Source organism: Hippopotamus amphibius, chromosome 2 (assembly GCF_030028045.1).
Source record: "Hippopotamus amphibius kiboko isolate mHipAmp2 chromosome 2, mHipAmp2.hap2, whole genome shotgun sequence".
Classification (NCBI taxonomy): Eukaryota; Metazoa; Chordata; class Mammalia; order Artiodactyla; family Hippopotamidae; genus Hippopotamus; species Hippopotamus amphibius.
Window position 1 is genome coordinate 61,066,147 of NC_080187.1, and position 21,177 is coordinate 61,087,323.

Here is a 21,177-nt window from a genome sequence, read left to right on the forward strand (position 1 = left end):
GCCCAGATCCGGCTTTGGGTACTGCGGAAAGTTTACGAGACACTGTGTACCCCGCCCCGGCACACGGGGTGCGCGCGCAGAGCTGCGTGCCGGAATGTGTGCGCCGGAGCCGAGAGATGCAGGGCCGCTCTAACGCAGCTGAGGATGTGTCAGATGGGAGCGTGAAACTCGGGTGCCCGGTGTGCGTGGGTGTGCCCGAGCGTGTCCACAGCCCACCGCCTCGCCCTCTCTTGTTGGAACATGTCGGCAACCCCACCTCTCCTTCAGCCCTTTCCCAGCCAGGCGCTTCCTTTCTGGTGCTTTTGAGCGTTTACTGTAAACTCCGTGACTAAAACACGCCGGTGAGCCCAGCCCGTGGACAGATGGATCAATCGCCCCCTTCCCGGAAGGGGTAGGGGACCCCACCCGGAGCCTCGGTAGCGGGGAGCTGCCGGCTACCTCGGGAGAACTCCCCGGAGCCCAGCTCGCAGCCGAGCGCCGGCCGCCGAGCCCGCCGCGGAGCCCTGGCCCGGGTCGGTCTCGGGGCGCTCCCGCCGGAGTGGGGTGCGAGCCCCACTCTCCGATCCCTCCCGCTCAGTTCGGGGATGTTCGCCGGCCGCCAATAAGGCGGTCTGGGAGCCCCGGCTCAGCAGACTTCTTCCCGCACCGCAGGAGGGAGACGAGTGGGGAAGGGGAGTCTCGAAGGGCTGCGACGCTGGGGCGTATGGGCGGCGAGCGCGCCGCGGGCGTGCGGGGAAAGTTCTCGAGCTCCGCGTGGAGCGCACACGTGTATGCGTACGCGGGACTCGACCCGGGCATGCAGGCTGTGCGGGGACGCTGGGGGCTGGCGCCGGAGGGGGTCCTTCTTCTCCCTAGCGCCTTCGGGGAGACGCTCTGCCTCGGCTCCCTGGCCGAAGGACTCATCCGCCGCGGATGGTGCAGCCCCCTCCCTAGACCCCAGCCGCCGAGCAGGGATTTTTTTTCCAGTGCCCTTCCCCCCACGCCCCCGGGATGGCTCGGGCGCCCCGCACTCCACGCCCTCGGGCCTCCGTTGAGCCTCCCCAGGCCTCTGAGAGCCGGTGGCCGGGGCGCGGGGGCGGGGGCAGCGGGGGTTGGAGAGCGCAGCCCGCCCCCGGCGGGGAGGGGGGGTGGAGGTTGGCGCGCGGCGTGGGGAGGAGGAGGGTGCGGAGGCTTTCGGTGGGTTTGGTCGGAGCCCGAGCCTTTGCCGGGGGAGCCGGTCAGTTTCCGGCCAAGGCTGCAGGTCAGTCCCGGGAAGGGCGGGCGGCAGAGCGGAGGCAGCCAGCGGCGGAGCTCTCTTCTCGGCCCGCGTTCCCCGGCGCCACCGCCACCGCCTTGTCGCCGCCGCCGCTGCAGAGTGTCGCTGCTCCGCCGCGCGCCCGCGCCCCGCGCAGCCAGCGCCTGGGAGCCCGAGCGCCGAGCCCCGGGCGGAGAAGAGGGGCGCGGGCGCGAGAGCAGCGGCGAGGGAGCCGCGAAGGGGGAAGGGGGCGGGCGGAGGGAGGAGCAGGGAGAGAGAGAAGGGGGAGGGAGAGGAGAGCGAGGGAGAGCCGGAGAGAGCCAGAGCAAAGAGCGAGAGCCGGAGAGAAGAGAGGGAGGGAGAGGAGAGAGAAAGACACACGCAAGCAGAGGCACACGGTCACTGGAATTCCATTAGAAAAAAGTGACACGAGCAAGGGTTAGCGGGAGAAGATTTTTTTGAATCTTTCCTTCGTCTTGTGCCAAAGAAGCGACTCCAGTCTCGCGTCCTCGAAGCTCCCGCTGGATTGTTCCTAGGCGCTTGCACCCGTCTGTGGATTTCTTTCCTATTTGCGTTTTATTCTGACCCCCACCCTCGCCGCTTCCTTCCAGCCCTACACTCTCAGATCGCCTCTCCCCCACCTCGCCAGTCCCCTCCCGGGAAGAGCAGGGGAATCGGACCCGCGGGGACTCGCGCCTTCGCGGGCGAGCTGAGGGGGAGGGCAGACCTGAGGACCGGCTGTCGGCTTGGAAAGCAGATATACACACAAATACGTGTATATTTGATTTTGGTGGGCCAGGGGGGCGTCGAGAGGCGGCCCACCGCCCTCCATTCCCCCACCCCCTCCAGCCAGAGGCGAGAATCGCAGGACTCAGGATCTTCATCGGGTGGACTAGCTGGGATCTCCGCATTGGATTTGGGGTTGATTATCACTGCTTCGCTATTATTACTATTATTGTTGTTGTTATTATTTTTTTTAATCCAAGGGAGAAAGACAAAAAAAAAAAACAACCACTGTGGGATTTATTTAACATGATCTTGGCAAACGCCTTCTGCCTCTTCTTCTTTTTAGGTGAGTACCTGCGGGAGGCGAGGGCAGCGTGCCCACCAGAGCCTGGGGGGCTGCGCGGGCCTTGCGTTCGGGAACGCGGGGGACGAGCGGGGGATGAGCGGGGCGCTGGCGGGGGACGGACCGGCGGGGAGAGCGCGCGGCGGGGCGAGCCGGGCCCGGGAGCAGCAGAGCCGAGCGGGGCCGGCGGCGAGGATGCGGGCGGAGGGACGCGAGCAGCAGCTGGCTGGTTACGCGAGGGATTGGGAAGGAGACTTAGAACACCCAGACCATCCCCGCGCACACGCACGCAGACACACACTCGTTCACTCACACGCAGTGATAGCGCTCGTTTGCCTCAAAATAATGGGTTCAAATTGCGGCAACTTAAGGAAAAAAAAATCCAACTCCTCATCTGGAAGAGAGAAGGGAGGGGAGAGGCTCAGTGTCGGGGAGACGAAAATCATGCCAGTCCCACCTTTCTCGGCTGCTCCCTGAGTCGATCTTGGAGGGCATGGGTTTCTCCAGAAGCTCCTGGTTGGACATCTGTGGGGGCAGCCCTGGCAACCCTCCCCCACCTGCCAATCAACCTCTGGAAAAATCACCCCACTTCCCACTCTCCGAAGCCCTTCCCAGCGGCTCCACTCCCTGGAACACTTTTCAAGTTTCTCCCCATCGTTAGCCCTCCCTTCCGCCGAGACCTGAGCCAGATGGGTGGGCGGGAGTGGCGAGCTTCAAGCCACTGTTCAGTGCCATCCCTTTGCCACCTCTGGGAAGGGGACCCCATAGCTGGTGGGAAGAGATGGGAGAGAGGCCAAAGTTTGATTCTTTGGGTAAAGAAGGAGAGGGGTGAGGGGAAAAGCCTGGACTGAACAAAGGCCACTGCTCATTCTGTAAGCCCTCTCCCCCAAGGGCAGGGAGCGGGGGCTGCCTGGTGCCCCTGAACCCTGGCAGCCTCTTTCCCACCCAGAATTCCCAACCCCTTGTTCCCTTTTTATGCTATATGAAATCTCAGCTGCTTGTGAAACGGGGGTATAGAGGAAGCATTCTTGAGGGTGGAGGTATGGAAAAGTGGGTGTTTGCAAGGCTGTGTGCTAACCAGGAGTCCCAGGCAAGCCTGCTGCCCCAGTAGGTGCTCCAGAGAGGAAGCAGGCTAACGGGGTGTGTGTGTGCATGTGTGTGTGTTGAAGGAGCACACATCTGTTTCATTGTGGGTGCTGCTCCTACCACCCTGGCCTGCTGTGTAGCCAGGGGTGAGCCAGGTTGCCCAGATGGGTCACGAGGGCACCCTTTCCCTCCTGGAGGAAGAGAGAGGGGAAGGCCTGGGAAGGTAGGTGCAGGTCTCAGAAAGACATGGGGGGAGGGTGTCTAAGAAGTGTGCTGATCAGGACAGGGGCTTCTAGTCCAGTTGATGTTGGTTGGGTCCTGGGCCCTTTGCCATCCCCCTCCTCTTCCCCGTCCCTCAGGCATGAGTTCCCCAGGGGCCCAGGCCCTGCTCTAGGGTGTGGCCTTCACTGTCCTGCCTCCTGGAGCCAGAGGTGGCTTTTCTCTTGGCAGCTTTCTCAGGGTGGGAAGGGCTGAGGGAGGAGGCTGGGACGGTGCTCCGGGCCCACTGTGCTCTGCGGCCTTTCCCGGCAAGCCTCTCACTCTGAAGGGGCTATTATAAAACCTGACCTTTTCTCCCACTGCTGCTCTGAAAACCCAGCTTTCTGGGGCCAAGAATGAGCAGGGCCAAGAAGAAAAGAAAATTGTATTTCAGGAAAAGCAGCCAGATTTCTTGCTCCTGAGCTGCGCACTCGCCGGGCCAGTAGGTCTCCCAGGTGTGGTTGCCTTTGGAGGTCCCAGTCCCCAGGTGGAGGAGAGCAGTGCCAGCCCCTCAGTCACCTCCAGGCCCAGCCCCCAGGCTGCAGGCAGGCTGTCCCAGCTGAGGGGCCTGGGGAGAGACTGTGCTCCTGTGCATGTGTGGGGGCATGTTCAGAGATGTCCTCCCAGGTGTCTACGACCCTAGTGGGGGTAGGGGGTGAGAGCAGGAAAAGGGGTGGGGGGGGCGGCATCCTCTTTGGCCACAGCCTTTTAGTTCCCTTCCCTTGAGAAGCCCCTTTCCATAGTGGGGTTAACTGAGTGACCACAGGACATTGAAAGACTCTGGGTTAGGCCAGCTGAGAACAAGGGATAGGTTGGTGTTAAGGACATTTCAGCCCCAGGGCCCTTTCCTGGCAAGAAGCCCATGTTTGGCTGTTGATTGGAAAGTCCACATGGGGGAGAGGCTTTTCTGGAGCTTGAGAGGTGGTGGGTGTTCTCAGTGGAGGGTAGAGTGAAGCACGTCCTGGGAGCAGGGGTCTTCGGTGTGCCCCTCCCAAGGTTCTGAGTGAGGTCTGGGGATGGAGAGGCCTTTCTGACCCAGCCAGCCTGACCTCCAGTGTTGACAAGCTCAGGGAAAAAAATGAGATGGGGAAAGTGATGGGGGTGAGGACCAGGGCTGTTCAGAGAGCCCACCTCCCACTGGCATTCTAGCTCTCGTGTGGGCATTTGGTGCACGAGGGCGGTTGTAGTTCTGTGTGGTCTCTCAGGCCCCCTGTGTCTCTAAAAGCTGTTCCACATGTCTTTGCTTTCCTTGAAGGATCTGAGTTTTCTCCTGATCTAGAACTTGGAAACATCACCAGGATACCTTCCAACCTTTACTCTCCTAGAATTCTTGGCCAAAGGCACCAAGTTGCCAAGATTTCTTTCTCTGGCTGGGCTTGATTGGTTCAGGGGGTCATGACACCAACTAGAAGAGTCAGGGATAGGTGGCAGTCAGGGAGTTTGGTTGGAAGATGCACCGGCCCTCCTATGGAGCACCTTCCTGCCTGGGAGCTGGCAGGATGAGGGAAGCCCTTGCTTTTGGCACAGAAGCCCGGGATTCTATAAGGACCATCCCTTGGGGCTCTAGACCCCACCTGTAGGGCAGGGAGGAAGTGTCCTTATTGCCCCAGTTCCCCTAGGCTAACGTCCTGACCTTTAAGCCTGGGGAGGACGCCCCTTTCTCATTTTACCTCCCACAGTGCAGCCTCAGGTGACGCCTAGGTGGCAGGGGAGATGCCTGCTGGGGTGCTGGGGTGAATGGAGTCAGTGAAAGGCCCAGGACTGGGTTGGTCTTAAGGCTCCAGCAGGCTGGCTACCTGGCTGGCTAGGCGGGGCGGCAGGTACCAGTGAGGCTGGGTCAGTGCAGCTGCTCCTGGGTGGCCCAGAGGCACCCGAGTCCTGTTTAGAGACCCAGGAATTTGCTGAAGCCGGGCAATAAAGCTGCTGCCTGGGCTTGAGTGGAGGACACTTCTCCGCCCGCACCTGGGCAGATGCTCCACTGTCTGTGCCCACATTCCATTCTGGTTTCTTCAGTGGTCTTACCTTAGCCTGGCCAAAGCCATCAGCTCCTCCTGTGCTGAGGCAGAGGTGTGGTCAGCAGGAGAAAGGAAGTCTTTTGCTCTGGACCCTGAGGCCTTCTCCACCCCAGGCCCATCCCCTGCTCTCCTAGTGGGGTGGGTATGGCTCTCCAGGAGCCCATTCCTAGATTCCTTTCCTCTCGGTGCTCTGCTGTGAGTGACAGGCTGGCGGTGCAGGGCTCTGCCTCTAGGTGTCGCTGTCTCCCTGTGGTAGCTGCCCCCTGAGCAGGGTCTCCTGGGGGGAAGGAGTGAGAAGTGGCAGTTCTGGGTAGAGATGGAGGGGATTCTGTGGGATCGGGGCGGGGGGACTTCTGCTTAGGACCTTACTATGTTTTGGGGCAGGATGGAGTGGAGGAAGCCCTCCAGATCATTCCTTGGGTCTTGGAAAATTCAGTCTTGGCTCTGGGCCATGGCACGGCTTTTTGTGGGGCAGGATCTGAGTGAGGGGCTTGGAGAGGACCGCGAGACCAGGAAGATGTCTGTGTCCAGAGGAAACTGTTTTGGGAGCTTGCTTTTGAAACGACCAAGTGGCCCTTCCTTTCCCTGCCCTTCCCCTCCGAATCTCCTTCCCTGACCCCCTCCCTTCCAAGGAACTTGCGTTGTAGACACTTGGGGCCGTGTTTGAGGAGAGTGGACTTGATTCCTGCTTGCTCACCATTGGGGAGGCGTGGGTCCTTGTGTGAGGCCAGGGTCAGCTTGCCGTTGCCTTACTATTTGGCTTCTGGAAAGAAGGAAGAAAATGAGAGACAGAGGGGAGAGGGTTTCAGGGGAGGGCGGGAAGGAGAGGAAAGGAAGGAAAAAAGAAATGGGAGAGAGAGCGAGGAAGAAAGAGAGGTATGTAGGGGTGTGTGTGGAAGGGTGGGCTGTCTGTGGGGGGGTGGGGAGGCATGGGGTGTGTGGGGGGTGTGTGTGGGGGGTGGGGGGTGGGGGTGGAGTTGCTGGGTCTGCCGCATTTTGTGTGGTGGGGCCTGGGGTGGAACTTACCCGCAGGGTGCGTTTTCCACCTCTTGCTGTGCTGTGGGACAGGAAGGTGTGAAAGGCCGAGCCCCCCCGGAGGAGCGCCTCCTTTCTGGGCTCGCTTCAGACCGCAGGGTCCGATCTGTCTCTCCCTGTCTCCTCGTGAAGTCTGGGACTCAGCATGGATAGGCTGGGGGTCAGAGGGGCCTTTTCAGCCTGCGTGTGACCTTGAGTTGTCATCTCTCTTCCTTGGGCCTCAGTTTCCCCAGGGTAGAATGTAGGGGCTGACGCTGGTCTCTAAGAAGCTGTGAAAGTTAAACCATCCACTGGTGCTTTCAAGGCTTAGCCCAGCGCCTTGGCTGGACCTGTGGCTGGACCTGAGGTTGCTGGGAGGAGGCCTGGGTGCTCTGAAAAGGAGATCCCCTCTCCGCCCACCCCAGGAGGCCCTGCAGCCACCCGCTCTCTGCTGAGACGGTGAGGTCGTTCTCTGGCCTCCTGGCATCTTAGGCTGTCTGTGGTCTGGCTGGGGCCTCAGGCTTTTCTGTGCTGTGCTCCTGGGCTCAGGGCCTTGGAGTGGAACCAGAAGAGAATTCTGGTCAGGCCAGGGGCAGCTTTTCACCTTGGGGTCTGAGGAGGGGTGGTGGCGTCCTGGGACCCTTTAGCAGCCCTTCCTCTGACCCGCTGTCTGTGGGGGAAGGCAGCCTTGAGTCGGCCTTGCTGTGCTGAGTAGAGTGGGTGTGACTTTCCCAGAAGGGCCCAAGCCCCCAGGTCTGCCTCTGGGGTCGGAGACCGTGGCCCTCATTCATGCTTGTCTTCCCTCCCCACCACCCAGACGAGACCCTCCGCTCTTTGGCCAGCCCTTCCTCCCCGCAGGGCCCCGAGCTGCACGGCTGGCGCCCCCCAGTGGACTGTGTCCGGGCCAATGAGCTGTGCGCGGCCGAATCCAACTGCAGCTCCCGCTACCGCACGCTGCGCCAGTGCCTGGCCGGCCGGGACCGCAACACCATGCTGGCCAACAAGGAGTGCCAGGCGGCCCTGGAGGTGCTGCAGGAGAGCCCGCTGTACGACTGCCGCTGCAAGCGGGGCATGAAGAAGGAGCTGCAGTGCTTGCAGATCTACTGGAGCATCCACCTGGGGCTGACCGAGGGTAAGCCCAGCCCGCCTCAACGGAAGGCACGGGGATGGAGTGGCAGAGGGCCGCCTGGGGCCAAGGTTCAGCGGGAGGGCTGGTATCAGGGGCGGAATGGCCAGCTCTCTCTCTCCACCTCCCCGGGAACCTAGAACCCAAAGAGGTAGCCGCCCCACGTAGGAGGGCAGTTGTTGTTGGAGAGACAGACACAGGAAGAGGTGGGGTGGCAGCTGAAGAGGAGAGAGGGTTGTGGGAGAAGGGGGGAGGACGTGGGGGTCAGGAGGGGGAGTGAACCAGGGATGGTTGGACGGCCGTGTGTAGTGTTAACAAGAGAAGGTGTGGCCAGGGCGCCCAGGTAGATGGAGAAGTGAGAACAGAGGAGAGAGAAGGGGCAAGCCAAGTGCGGGCAGAGCTGTGAGGTTTGCACAAGAGCAAACCAGCCCCTGCCACTCCCCGCTGCCCTCCTGCCTTCCTGCTCCCAGGACGCCTGCCCTTCAGGTAGCTTCCTGACCCCGGGCCTGGCCTAGGCGCCTTCAACAGGGCTCTGAGCGGTGTGTGGGCAGCAGGTCCCTCAGCCTCCAGGGCCCAAGGCAGAACCTGTAAGCGCATCCCCCAACAAGCACCTCCCCTTTTCCTTCCCCTCCAGACTGGGGTGTGGAGGATTTGCTGGCTGCCTGGGTCAGACATTCATTTATTAATTCAGCAACTGTTTGAGAGTTTACCGGCTGCTAGGCATTGTGGGAACAGTTGAGAACAGCTGGGCAGCCTCTGCCTTCGTGGAGCTCATGGTCTGGGGTAATGCAGATAAATTAGGTGCTTTCTGTCATTTGGTGATGTGAGTGCTGTCAGAAAGCACTGGGTGCTGTGGCAGCCCCAAGGAGGGGCATCTAACCCCTTCTTGCAAAATCTAAAGAGACCTCCTGGAAGAGGCAGCCTGCAAACCGAGACTCAAGAGTGAGCTGCAGTTGCCTGGTGAAGGGGTCCGGGGAGAGTGTGGGAGGTGGAGGGAGAGCATGGGCAAAGGTTAGCTGAACTCGTTTACAGACCTGCAGGTAACTCAGTGTGGTAGTAGCTGGTGGAAGTGGGGATGGGGAGGAAAGGTGGGAGGGGTACATATCTGGTGGGCAGCACCCCTGGAAGGTTTCATGTGATGGATCTCTGCTTCAGGACAAAGTTCATGTGGTTCCAATGAGGAGAGTAGATTGGAGAGCCTGTTTGGAGGCCACTGCTGTGATACAGTCCAGGAAAGATGGCGGCTATATGAGGATGGTGGCAGGAAAGGATGATCTAAGAGCTGTCCAGCAGGTAGAATCGACAGGTCTTGGTGCAGGGCCAGAAGAGTCAGGGAGGGACCCCAGTTTTCTGTCTTGGGTAGCTGAGCGGGTGATGGGGCCGGTCACAGCGAAGGTTTTGAGTCGAGGGGAGGGCTGGGAGATGATGAGTTTGTTCTGGGACATGTGCCCCTCATCGGCCCTGCCCTACAGACAGCTGGGTGCACAGGGCTGGGGGTCAGGTGAGGAAGGGAGACTGGCCATAGGGATTTAGAAGTCGCCAGCAGCGTGCAGGTGGTAACCAGGCCAAGGGAGTGGGTGCAGCCACATTGGGAGGAGGTCAGGGACAGAGCCCAGGACCACTGCCATTTAAAGATGGGCTGCAAGGGTGACCAAGGAGGCTCTGGGAGTGAGGTGGGAGGGACAGCAAGACACCTTGGGAGGAGCTCACTCTCAGAGAAAGGAGGCTCAACAGCCTCCAAGACTTCAGGTCCAGCAGGAGGGGTGGAAAGCATCCCTGATGCCCTTGGGGTGAGCTCCTTAGGTGGCCCCTGGGAGCAGAAGCCTGCTTAGGGGGTGCCTGGGAACGGGGGAGCTGGGAATGATGACTGTGGCCAACTTCTTGAATTTTGGTGTAAAGATGGGAGAAGAACAAAGGATGACTCTTTTTTTTTTTTTTTAAAAGATGCAAGAGTGTTGAGCAGTTTAGTTTCTAAGGTAGGACAGTACCTTAGATGGAGAGGCTGAGGTGAGGAAGAGAGACGGATGCTCTGTGGATCCTTGCCCTTGAGGGAGGGGAGACATCAGGCTGGGGTCTGAGGGCAGCACTGCCTCCAGCTGCTGGAGGGGAAGGAGGAGACGGGACCCAGGGTGGGGCCTGGATAGCGAGGGATTCCTGAGCAGAGGAATTCATTCCTGGAATGAATGGATTCATTCCCTCATTCCTGGAATGAATGAATTCATTCCCTCATTCCTGGAGGAATTCTTTCCAAATGTGCCCTGAAAATAGGACTAAGTGGGCATGGAATTATTAATAGTATTATCACCATCAGTGACAAATAAGTCCTCTTGAGTCCGGTGGTCACGTCTTCCATTGCTAGCAACCTGGAGACCTAGAACTGGACATTAGCAAAGAGAGGGACCGGCCACAGAGACGGGCACTCCCTTCTCCGTGAGACAAGGAGCTGTCTTTCCCCTGAGGCTGACTCTGTGCACAGAACTTTAAAGGCCCCAGTCCAACCAGCTGGGTTGTTTAGGTTTTTGCTTTCTTTCCGCCAGCCTTCAGTTTCAACCCGAGGGAGATTGGGCAGAGGGTGGGTGGGCTTGCTGTGGGTGCAGAATGGTCAGGAAGGGGATGAAAGAGCTGCCGGCTAGAGAGCAGTGTAGGCCTCCTGAGAACCTTCCCATCGGCCTGGCTCCCTGGGCATCCCCGCATCAGAGCACCGGGCACCTTGCTCGGAGCCGGGGCAACAATAAGCACGACGTGCATTTTGTGCTGCCTACTGCCGTGTCTTCAAGGCCCTTTCAACCCAGGAGGGCCTGGCTGTAGACTCTGCCAGTTCCAAGGCTTGAGATGGTTTGTTGGTTCATTTACTCAACAAACATCTGCTAGGCGCCTACTATGTGCTTCAGAGGGTGAGAGCACTGGGGAAGCCGTGGTCCCTGTGCTGGCATGTACAGGCTGGGGACACTTCCCTTGGTCCCACTCTAGAAAGACAGACCGCTGCTTTTCCCCTTCCTCAGAACCCTGCCCCCCACCCCTTGCACATTGCACAATCCCCTCCCCCTGGGTCTTGAGGCCAGAGGTGGTTTCCATCCAGGGCTGACCAGGGGAATGCAGAGGCCTTTTAACGGCAGGCGGTGTTCCTATGAGGAACAGGATCTTCCAGAGAGGGGACTATTCCTGGTGCGGGCTGAGTGGTCTCCTGGGGAGGCTGCAGGTACTTCCTCCCTGTTCCTTAAGACTCTTAATAACCTGGCTTGGGCCTAGGCGGGGTGGGGCGATCACGGAGAGGAGAGACTCACGTGGGTCTGCACTTAGATTCTGGATTCTCCTGGGTCCCTGCTGGTGGATGCGATTCCCTGGAGACTGTGCCCCACATTCTCCCTCTTCCTGAGTCTGAGCCCACCGCACAGACTGAGGACCTCAGTGTGTGGGCAGAGCTGCCGGTGGTGGCAGGAGTGTGGCCTCTGCTGAGCTCCTAGACAGTCCCAACTGCAAAGGGCCTCGAGATCATTCTGGCGGGGAAGCTGAGATGCAGGGAGGTGTGAGGGGCTTCCCAGGGTACATAGCAAGCTGCTGGTGAGACCAGGGCCCTGGCTCCTTATCCAAACCCCTTTCCACTGCCCTGGGGGAGAGCTGTGGCCTTGGACCTGTCTTCCCGTCTGTCATCTCACCACCATATCCACCAGTATTTACACGGTGGGGCTGTCAATGTTGGCTGCACAGGGGACTTGAGACCAGGCTTCTTGCCTTCTCCAAAGGTGATGCTGAAGTTCAGGGTCATCTTGGTCCTGCAAACGTGAAGTGCAAAGGCCTCTCTTACGTGTCATCTCCCAGGTCGTGGCCCTGGAATCTGACATCCTGGATTTGCCTTCAATCTGGCTGCCAGGCAGGTCTCTGATTTGCCGCTGGCGAATTCTGCTGCAGGAGCAGGAGATGGAAGTTGAGTTAAATAGGATGGGCCCCTCCCAACTGGTCATCGAAGAGGCTCTTTTCCTCCAGAGATCCATCCCATGCCCTTTCCAAGTGAGTCATACTAGCCAATCCGTACCCAGGCACGGTGCTGCACCAGATGCTCTAGGGATGGACAGACCCTGCCCTGGGAGAGCAGTCCAGCCGGCAGAAGACTGCTCTGTGAAAAGTTAAGCAACAGTAGTACTTGTTTAAGAACAATTTGGTTTCAAAAACCCTTTTTATTTTTGGAGACAGTATTCATAATGATTAAGTAGTTGGATTCTGGAGCCAACTGCCTGAGTTTGAAACCAGGCTCTGCCGCTTACCTGCTGTGTGACCTCGAGCAAGTACCCTAGTGTCTCTGCGCCCCATTTCCTTATCAGTAAAATAGGGATAATAATAGTGCCTAGTCTCTAGAGAAATTAAGAGGATTACATGCATTAGTACATCTAAAGCACTTCCAACAGTGCCGGCACCAAGACAGTGCAGTATAACATCATCTTTATTACAAAAGTGCTTCCTAAGCTCTCATGTTATTTGGCTGCAACAGATAGCATGGCTGGTAACACCACCACAGGGAGTTTCTCCAGTGCTGGGGGGTGGCCGGTGGGTTAGTGTGGAGGATGCTGAGACCATGCAGGCCTCGGGGGAGGTGGGATTGGAGACAGGCCTGAATGAAAGAGTAATCTTAGGTCAGTCGGCAGGTACCCGTGGGCACCCCCTGTGCATAAGGCATCCTGTGTGCTGGGTGTGGCGGGGCCTCAGGGGGCTCTGTAGCTACAGTGAAGGGTGGGAACACTTCTGCAGGGGGCGTGCTCTTCCTCCATGTCCTCTGGGGGTCTGTACCCTTCTCTGGGGATCTGCCTGGTATAGCAGACAGATGTCTGGTCCGTGGACCAGCAGAGGGCTGACTGAGCCTCGAGGGGTAGCCTGTAGGTGACTTTGGGGGCCTGGCTGAATGAGCCCCTTGTAAGCAGTTTCCAAGGTCCCTCTTCTGGCGGCCCGCTCCTTCCTGCAGGTGCCCCCAGGGGTGCTGCCCCACACGCTCCTCTTTAGGTGGGGGTACTTGCCCGTGGCGCTGGGCCCCGGGTGGACGGGAAATCAATGTGTGAGGCTGTGGTCATCACCTGCCTCTCCCGCCCCCTCAACACACACACACACAGTCTGAGTGATTATCCATTGATTTCTCCTCACCGTCATGTCTCAAGAGGCTATTTCCTTTCCTGCTGAGGCGTTGGCAGAGGGGGTGGGAGTCCCGCCGAGGTGGTGGTGGGTCTCCAGGGCAGCCCTGTGCCATTTATCTCCTGTCACTTGCTTGCTTTTCCATCCCCAGAGCCTCTGGTGCACCCCGGAGCCTGGAGGAGAGGGCTGAGAAGCAGCAGGTGGAGGGGAAGACAGGTCGGGAGTCAGTCAGACAGGAGCTGCGAGTCAGGCCTCTGCCCAGTGGACCTTCAGCCAGTCAGAGTCTCCTGTGACATGGTAGGAAGCAAAGGGGAAATCCTGTCCCCTTAAGCCTGGGCAGAGCCAGTCTGGTGTGATGGGAGAGAATGCCAGTGTGAGGGTCTGGAGGCTGGAGTCCAGCTTGAGCTCTGCCACGAGTAGCTGTGTGATCTCAGGCAGGTTGCTTCGCCTCTCTGGGCCACCTCAGAGCCTTCTCCTGTGACATGAGGAAGTTGTACTGAATGACTGTTGGAGGGACCTTCGGCTTCAAATCCTGGGATTTGTACCTGGCCTTCCACGGGCTATCAGGGTTACACCTTCCCTGTGCCTTCTTTCCAGAAGCATGCAGAAGTCCTTAGAAGAGGCCGGGACGTGCGGGGAGGTCACGAGAGAGAAGAATTAGGCAGTTCTGACCTGCTCTTTTGGAGAGAAATACCTTGCCCACGTGAAATGTGCAGCATTTCATCCCTAAGCTGCCCTGTGCAGCACTTTGGGCAGGACGTGAGCCTGGGCCTGACGTGGTTCTCTCTTCCAGGTGAGGAGTTTTATGAAGCCTCACCCTACGAGCCGGTGACAGCCCGCCTCTCGGACATCTTCAGACTTGCTTCAATCTTCTCAGGTGAGTGGGCTCGCGGGGGTGCCTCACCAGTCCTGCTCCGGTCCCCGTGGGGGGCAGATCAAGCCCCGGGGCTTGGCTCAGGTTTCCGCTCTCCAGCAGGGCCCTGAAAGCCTCCGAGCCTGGGGTCTTCATCTGTAAGAGGAAACTGTGACACCTCTGCCCCTTGAGGCTGTGCGTGGCCTAAAGCATTTATGGGAATTGCCTAGAATGAGCCTGCCGTGCAGGAGGTCTTGAATGTGAAACCTGGTATTGCTCTCCCATTTTGTCACCCATCCTGCCTGGCTGGGTCCTTTCCAGCTGTTCTACTTTGGGCAAGTTGCTCGACTTCTCTGTGCCTCAGCTTCCTTTCTGGTGCGGAGGGGAGAGTATCTACCTCGTTGGATGGTCGTGAGGTCAGAATGAACCCATGGTTGTCCAGGGCTCAGCGTGAGGCCGGCCTCATGGGAGCTGTTCGCTGTGGTGCCGGCGTCCCTGTCACCGTCGTCCATTCTGCTCTGAGATTCCCCTCTCCCGTGAGGGCTCTGCTTCTTAAATCCCACGGAGGAGAGCCTCTGCTGCAAGGTCGCTCCCACCCCAGCCTGCCTGGGGAGTGAGAAGGCCCATTTGAGCTCTAGCTTTGCTTGCCCTAGTCTGTGTGCAGGACCCCAGTGAGTGTTTTTGTCCTTTCTTCTTGGTCTTATTCCCTCTGGCCTTTGGGCGACGAGTGGGCCCAGGGCAGCCTGCCCCTGCTCGGGCTCTGGGGAGGACCTTCTGGCCTTGAGAACTCTGTGAGGGCTGGGATGAGCTTCCTGGAGTCACCACTGGTGCTGAAAGGAGGCCAGGGTGGGCTTGCTCTCTGGGACCCCTGAGTACAGGGCCCCAGGCCTCAGGCTTCCAGGCACTTGGTGGCAGTATGTGAAGCCTTCCAAAGTTTCTTTCGCTCTAAACCAGGCTTTCTCCACAGCAGCATTGTTAACACTGACTCGGTAATCGTCTCTGTGTCAGTCCTCAGTCCTGTGCACTGTGAGACGTTTAGCAGCAGCCCTGGCCTCTACCCACTGGATGCCAGTCCAAGTTGTGGCAACCCCGTGTGTCTCCAGACACTGCCAAATGTCCCCTGGGGGCACAGTCACTGCCGGTTGAGAAGAATTACTCTAGACTGTGAAATGAAAGATCCTCCAGTGAGACCCTAAGCTCTTTCAAATGAAGAACTACCTAGGACCATGTCTCTCAAACTTTTTCTTTTTTTCACTGTTGCCCCTCTAGGGAGAAAAATTAATTCTTTCCTAACTAGAGAAATACTTTCTTAGTTCTGGGGCCACCATCACAAAATATCATAGATTGGATGGCTTAAGCGACAGAAATTTATTAACTTGCAGTTCTGGAGGCCGGAAGTCCAAGATCAGGTCAGGCAGGTTTGGTTTCTAGTGAGAGCTCTCTTCCTGGTTTGCAGACAGCAGCCTTCTCACTGTGCCTTTACAGGGTCGGGATGGGGGTGGGTGGGAAGGAAGTGGGCGATTGGAGGGGAGAGATGGAGAGAGGAGAGGGGAGAGGGGAGAGAGGGAGAGAGAGAGAGAGAAAGGTCTCTTCCTCTTCTTATAAGGACACTAGTCCTATTGGGTTATGGCCCCACCCTTATGACCTCATTTAATCTTAATTACCTCCTGAAAGCCCTGTCTCCAAATACAGTCACATTGAAGGTTTAGGGCTTCAGCATATGAGTTTGGGGAGGGGACACAATTCAGTCCATAGCAAATGCCAAGTAATAAAATTTTGTTAGATAGGGCTGAGTTTTGGAGGGCCACAAACCATTGTAATATCTACTTTTTTTGCCTACCCAGGAACCCATTTTTACTCCCTTGGGGGTGATACCCTCCTCTCCTGTTGAGAATGCATGCCCTGAGGGATTCAGATGGATGATACGCATGTACCTGGAGAGAGAAATCCTGGACCCCATGAGAAGGGAGGCATTGGCCAAAGGCTGACCATCTGGACATGCCCAGGGGCCCTGGTGGTGGGCGGGTATGCTGTTGGTTGGAAAGGCGACTTCAAAGATGGTCCCTGTGTTGAGTGGCCTGCCCTGGTCTCTTACCATCATACCCCACAGTGGGGCGATATCCGAGTTTCCCATCCTGCCTCTGCTGTGGCACTGTGGCACTGTGACAACTCTGTGATAGACCTTGCCCGTCCCACAGCAGGTGATGGGCTAACTGAGGCCCCTCCTAGCACGGACATTCTGATTCTCACACTTCCTGATTAGTATTGGATAGAAAACCACCACGGGCCACCTCTTTTGAGATAGTGCTCAGGGGCTCCAGCAGACTGAGGAGATGGTTGGTGTGTGGATGCTGTGATGGAGAAATCCCAGCAGCTTGACGTTCCCATTTCCCACCCTATCATGAGCTCTGGTGCTACTGCCTGGGCGGGAGCCAGTGGGTTTACCTCCAGTGAAGAAATGGCTTTGGCTTGCTCTTTAAAGGTTGAAGGTCAGAGGTCCTCACCTGAGCCCAGGCCTCTGCTCCTTCCTGGACTGACACTAAGTATCTTCCTGGCAGAAAATCCTTCTGTAATGGACTTGACACTCTGCAGGACAAGGATGTTGACAAGACATATGAGGAGATGACTGGTCTGCAGCCCACTGAATCAGCATCCTTTACCTGCTGCTCACGCAGAACTGGGCCCCACACGGTCCTGGATCCCTGGGCTCTGGGGGCCACTCCCCACAGTGAGGGCAAGGCTCCCCTTCATTGTCTCTGCTGACGCCGCTCCACTCGAGTTGGTCATGGGTGGCTCTGTCTGGGGAAAATCGGGCATGTAGCTGGGTGGGGAGGCCCTGGCCCGGCCACCAAGACACCAAGCGGTCCATGGTGGGGGGCTCGCAGCAGAAAGAGGGCTGGATGGGGAGCCCAGAGCCCGATTCTAGTGCATTCTCAGCCACCCATCAGCTGATGGGCTTGGGCAGGTCACGTCTCTGCTCCAGGCCTTATGTTTCTTTTCTGAAGAAGGAAGAGATGAGCTTAGAGCAGCCTTTTTCCCATCCAGGCGCACAGACAATGGTGGTGTTTGGCATCTAGGATGAGCGGAGCAGCTTGCAGCTCAGGAGGTCGCAGGCCCTTGCCTGATTGCCCTGTGGGCTGAGGGCTCCGTGTCTGAGCACACGCGTCCTCCGCCTGTGGCTCGCTGGCGGGGGAGAGCGGGTCTGGGGGACCCTAGGTTCTGCACTGATGCTTCAGGATGAGGAGGCTGACACCCGGTAGGACTGTGTAGAGCACCCGTCCCCCCGCATGTGTGGCTGTATGCTGCCCCCTCCACTGCCTCTGTGGTGCTGGTGGGGGAGGGCTGGGGTTGGGGATTCTCTAGGCTGCCCTACCGCCATCCGGAGCCCAGGGACTCGGAGAGGGGTGCTCTTGTATCCTTGGGGCTCAGTTGCTGCTACCTCTTTAACATCTACTGTCTGAGAATTCAGGGCCCCCTGAGACACGTGTTCTTCTTTCCCTCTGGCCTGTTCTCTCTGTTGGGCTTCTCAGTCCAGCTGGGATTCTGTTGGCAAAGAAAGCTGCCAGGATTCCCCCGACAATCCCTGAGGCCCAGGCCCTGAAGGGTGAATCCTCCCGTCCTGTCTGCCCAGTTCAGTGACTGGGTCTGGGATTCCTGGTGTCCAGTTAGTCCCGAGTCCAAGGTCAGGAGGGGAGCAGTCTGGCTCTGCCCTGAACAGTGGGAACAGTGTTGTTGGAGGAATCCAGATGTCCTGTCCTAGCCTTATAGACGGGAAGGGAGATTCCATGGAGACGAAATGAGGTTTGTAATGAGGTTTGTTCTCTTTCTAGCAATTCAGACTGCCTTTGGAAACAGGAAATGGAGTGTTTCTGGAGGCAGCCTGGTGCACAGGAGGAGTGTGGCCTTGAGCCAGATGGTCCTGGGTTTGAATCCTGGCTTGGACACTTAGGGGAATGTGATCTTGAGCTTTGTTGGGCCTTTTTTGAGCTGTAGTGCCGACGTTTGTAAAATGAGAAGGGGATGCCTACTAACAGGGTCGATACAGAGGAGTCTGTGCGGAGGGATGCAGGCAGAGTGACAGCCATCCTGTCTGCTGAGGCTGCTCAGTAGAGGCAGGGTGCTTTCTAGAGGGGTCATCGTGGGTGGAGGAGCTGAAGTTGAGAGTCCATCCCTCCCTAAGTGCCTGTGACCCTGTGAATACTGAATCCCAGCTGGTCCCATCTGGGGAGGCAGGAGAGGATGGAATAAGGTGGAGAGAAGAGAGAAAGGCTTTTTAGGGAAAGAAGAGATGGTTCCAGCAGACAGAGGCTGCGAGGGGTGATGCGGACAGTGAGGGGAGGGGAATGCTCCACCCACATGCGGTGAGACCATCAAAGTGAGGATGCAGGGCTCCGGGGCGGGCCAGACAGTGGTTTCCCTCGTGGCCGCGGGGCCGTGCCTCAGGGACAGGGAGAAGCGGCAGGCGGGTGGCGTGGGCTGGGCTGTCAGCTAGCGCTGCCTCTGCGTTACTGGCAAGGCGGGGGCCTCCAGGGCCTCGGGCATCCGATGAAGGCATTGAGGATATGTGGGCATGGAGTGTATTTTTGCAAACGTGTCTTGTCTCTTGTATAGCTGGGAGGGAACTTGAAGATCATCTAAACCTACCCCTTACCTGACAGAAAGGGAAGTTGAGGCCCCAAGAGAAGAGACAGACTAGTGCATCCCTGCCCAGTGCATACCTCAGTCAGATGCTTCATCTTTAAGGCCTGGTTTCTTCTTACACAACACAGGGCTGATAGCAACACCTACCTCCTCCGGTTTTGTAAGGACTAAAATGGGAAATTGCAGGTAGATGTCTGGTCCAGTACCTGGCATGTTGCACTAAAATATGCAGCTTCTTAGACCTGACTGTGGAGTGATTCCTCCAAAGGCCATTGGCTGGCTGGGGCAGGGCTGGCCGGGAGCCTGCGTCTGGGAGACGGTTGCTTTTGATGACGTGAGGCCGCCTGCCACCTGTGCTAGTGCTGGGTGGGGGCTGGAGAGGGAGGTGACTGGGCGATCTTCAGGGGACAGTAGGTCCCTGGGGCTCCTGCTGAGCCTCTGTGGTCTTAGCTGCATTGTGACTGGGTGGGGACACAGGGAGGGGCCTGGGCTCGGGCCTTCTGTGGGTTGGAGGAAGAAGCGACCGTGGTGACAGCCTCAGTTGGCCACAAGCCTCTGGGGTGGGTCACCTTGCTTGGATGGAGCCAGGAGAAGCCCAGGGATGTTCTGGTGGGAGGCTCCAGTGGTCCCCCGTTGTGGGGGTTCAGGAGAGGAGGGAACCGTACCCCTGCCAAGAAGCCTTACGGATGGCCCCTGAGGGACACCACCCTTCCCCTCCATGCCCTCACCCTTGGTTCTTGTTACAGCGCTCCCTCTCACGTGTTGGAGGCACATGGGTGACTGTGCGTGTTGGCCTCTGTGTCACCGCACCTGTGCCTCTCTGTGTCCCCCGGGTGCCGAACGCGGTGCTGTGCTCCTGACCCCCATCCGCCGAGGACCCTGGACGAGAGGGTGGTTGGTTGTGGCCTCGGAGGCCTGCTGGTCCTACGTTGAATCCTGGCCCGGCCCTGCCGGCTGGTTGACCACAGGGTGAGTCACTTGACTCCGAACCTCACTTTTCTCACCTGTAAAATGGAGCCCTGCGAGGATGGGCAATGATGTGTGCGTGGCTCCCCACAGCGCGCCAGCGCCCAGGAGCACCCTGGGTGGTGGCCGCAGGTGACGCTGTCGGGCTGGCGGGAGCTCGTGGTGTCGTGTGAACCATAGAGCTGCACAAGGAAGGGTGGCGAAGAGGTCCAGGCACGTCTGAGGCGTCCCGTGGGAGCTGCCTGCCAGGTGGCCCAGAGGTTTAGAGAAGGGCCCGGTGGTCAGGAGGGCTTCATGGAAGAGGTGGGGCTGGGGCTGGATCTCAGCGTGGTGCAGGTGCTATCTAAGACGCTGCTTTGAAAGGACTGTGTCCTCACTGGCTCCTGGGGCAGGCGGACACCACTTAGACACCCACGAGGTGGTTTATGGATGGTGGTCGTGTAGCCCTGAGAGCTCAAGGGAGGCAGCAATAGGCGGTGTCTGGGGAAATCAGCAAAGTCTCAGAAGAAGAGAGAGTGGGAGCTGGGAATGACATTCCTGGCAGCACGATAGCATCGTGGCTCGGAGGCCGGCCAGGCGCAGCAGGAACTGCACACCTTCTGGGCCTGGTGGGCTCAGAGGATGATGACTAGAGACCTTGTGGCAGATGGCAGATCGACGTCCCTGGGGTCTCCTCCCCTGGGTCTCCTGCCTAGGAATTCTCTGTGACGGAGCTCAGCATGACTGCCTGGCTCCAGGGCCAGTCGGTGGGGAGGGGCTGAGCTGCCCTTGGGTGGGGGCGAAGCTTATCCCTGGGCTCAAGAGTCAGTCCCCCGTGAAGGTCCGCCTGAGGGGCCGTGTGGGGGCCAGGAGAGGGCTGGGCTTGGCTTAACTCTGCTGGACGCCTAGGGAGGCCCCCTCCCTTCCCTGGCTCCACGGAGCTTTGTGCCCCAGCCCCTCCTTCTCCGGGGTTGCTGAGCAGAAGATGGCGAGTGAGGTCCAGTAGGTCGGCTGGTGCCTCTCGGAGACCCCACGCCGAGGCGCCCCTGTGAGGAGGCAGTGGGGCTTTGGGGACAGAGGCAGGGGAGGAGGGGAGGAGCGGAGGGAACAGGCAGCCTGTCTCCCTACCCCCCAGCTTGGTGCTCCGGCGATAAACTGCTTATCCTCAGGTTGTCTCCCTGAGCCGAATGCAGAAGCGTGTTATTTAAATTTCAAAATCACATTCTTCTTCTAACAGCTGTCAGAGACTCTGAGTGTCAACAAAAATTGGGCCTTAGCTGCAGTCCTGTCACCTCTTACACCTCCCCTTCAGGGAGAGTTTGTCTGATGGCCCAGGAGAGGGTATGGGGTGGGGGGAGGGACTGTGGGGACAGGGAGGAGTGGGGTGGGGAGCCTGGCTGTGCTGGTCGGCAGCCGGGACCTATGGCAGGAGGCTCGCTTCCCCATCAGGGGCGCCGAGCGCTTTCCCTCTTCTGTTTGGGTTCCTCTTCTCCACTCCCTGCTCCTGCTCCCAGGCTCCCCAGCCTGGAGAAGGATTATGTCCGGGTGTCAGGTGGCTCCGTGTTTGATTGCTTTTGTGTCCAAGGAAGAAATTGTGATGAATAGAAAAAAAAAAAAAAAACCCACCAGGAGAGAACAAAATTTAACCGCAAAGAGAGGCTTTTTAATGGTAGTGGTTCAGGTGCCACGGTTGGGGTGATGTCTTGGGAGGGAAGGTATTTCTGGTTCCCTTCAAATAGCGTCTTTTAGGGGCACCTGCGTGCTTCCCCTTGGGTGGATAGACAGGCTCTGCCAGCAGCGGGGGTGTCCGTGGTTCTG

General features: G+C 58.5%; 1 protein-coding gene across 2 annotated transcripts in view; it reads left to right on the forward strand.

Annotated features, from left to right (window-relative positions):
- The first annotated feature begins 1,176 nt into the window (after positions 1 to 1,176).
- The window catches only part of GFRA2 (GDNF family receptor alpha 2), a 112,318-nt gene continuing 92,317 nt past the window's right edge, over positions 1,177 to 21,177 (forward strand). Inside the window, exons 1-4 of one of the 2 annotated variants that reach the window (XM_057722145.1) lie at positions 1,177 to 1,240; positions 2,221 to 2,306; positions 7,494 to 7,808; positions 13,714 to 13,797. In XM_057722145.1, coding sequence (XP_057578128.1) covers positions 2,267 to 2,306; positions 7,494 to 7,808; positions 13,714 to 13,797 — 439 coding nt within the window. In that variant the 5' untranslated portion in view covers positions 1,177 to 1,240; positions 2,221 to 2,266. Of the gene's footprint in view, positions 1,241 to 1,547; positions 2,307 to 7,493; positions 7,809 to 13,713; positions 13,798 to 21,177 lie in introns of those variants that run through there. The other variant, XM_057722146.1, reaches the window with a different exon arrangement.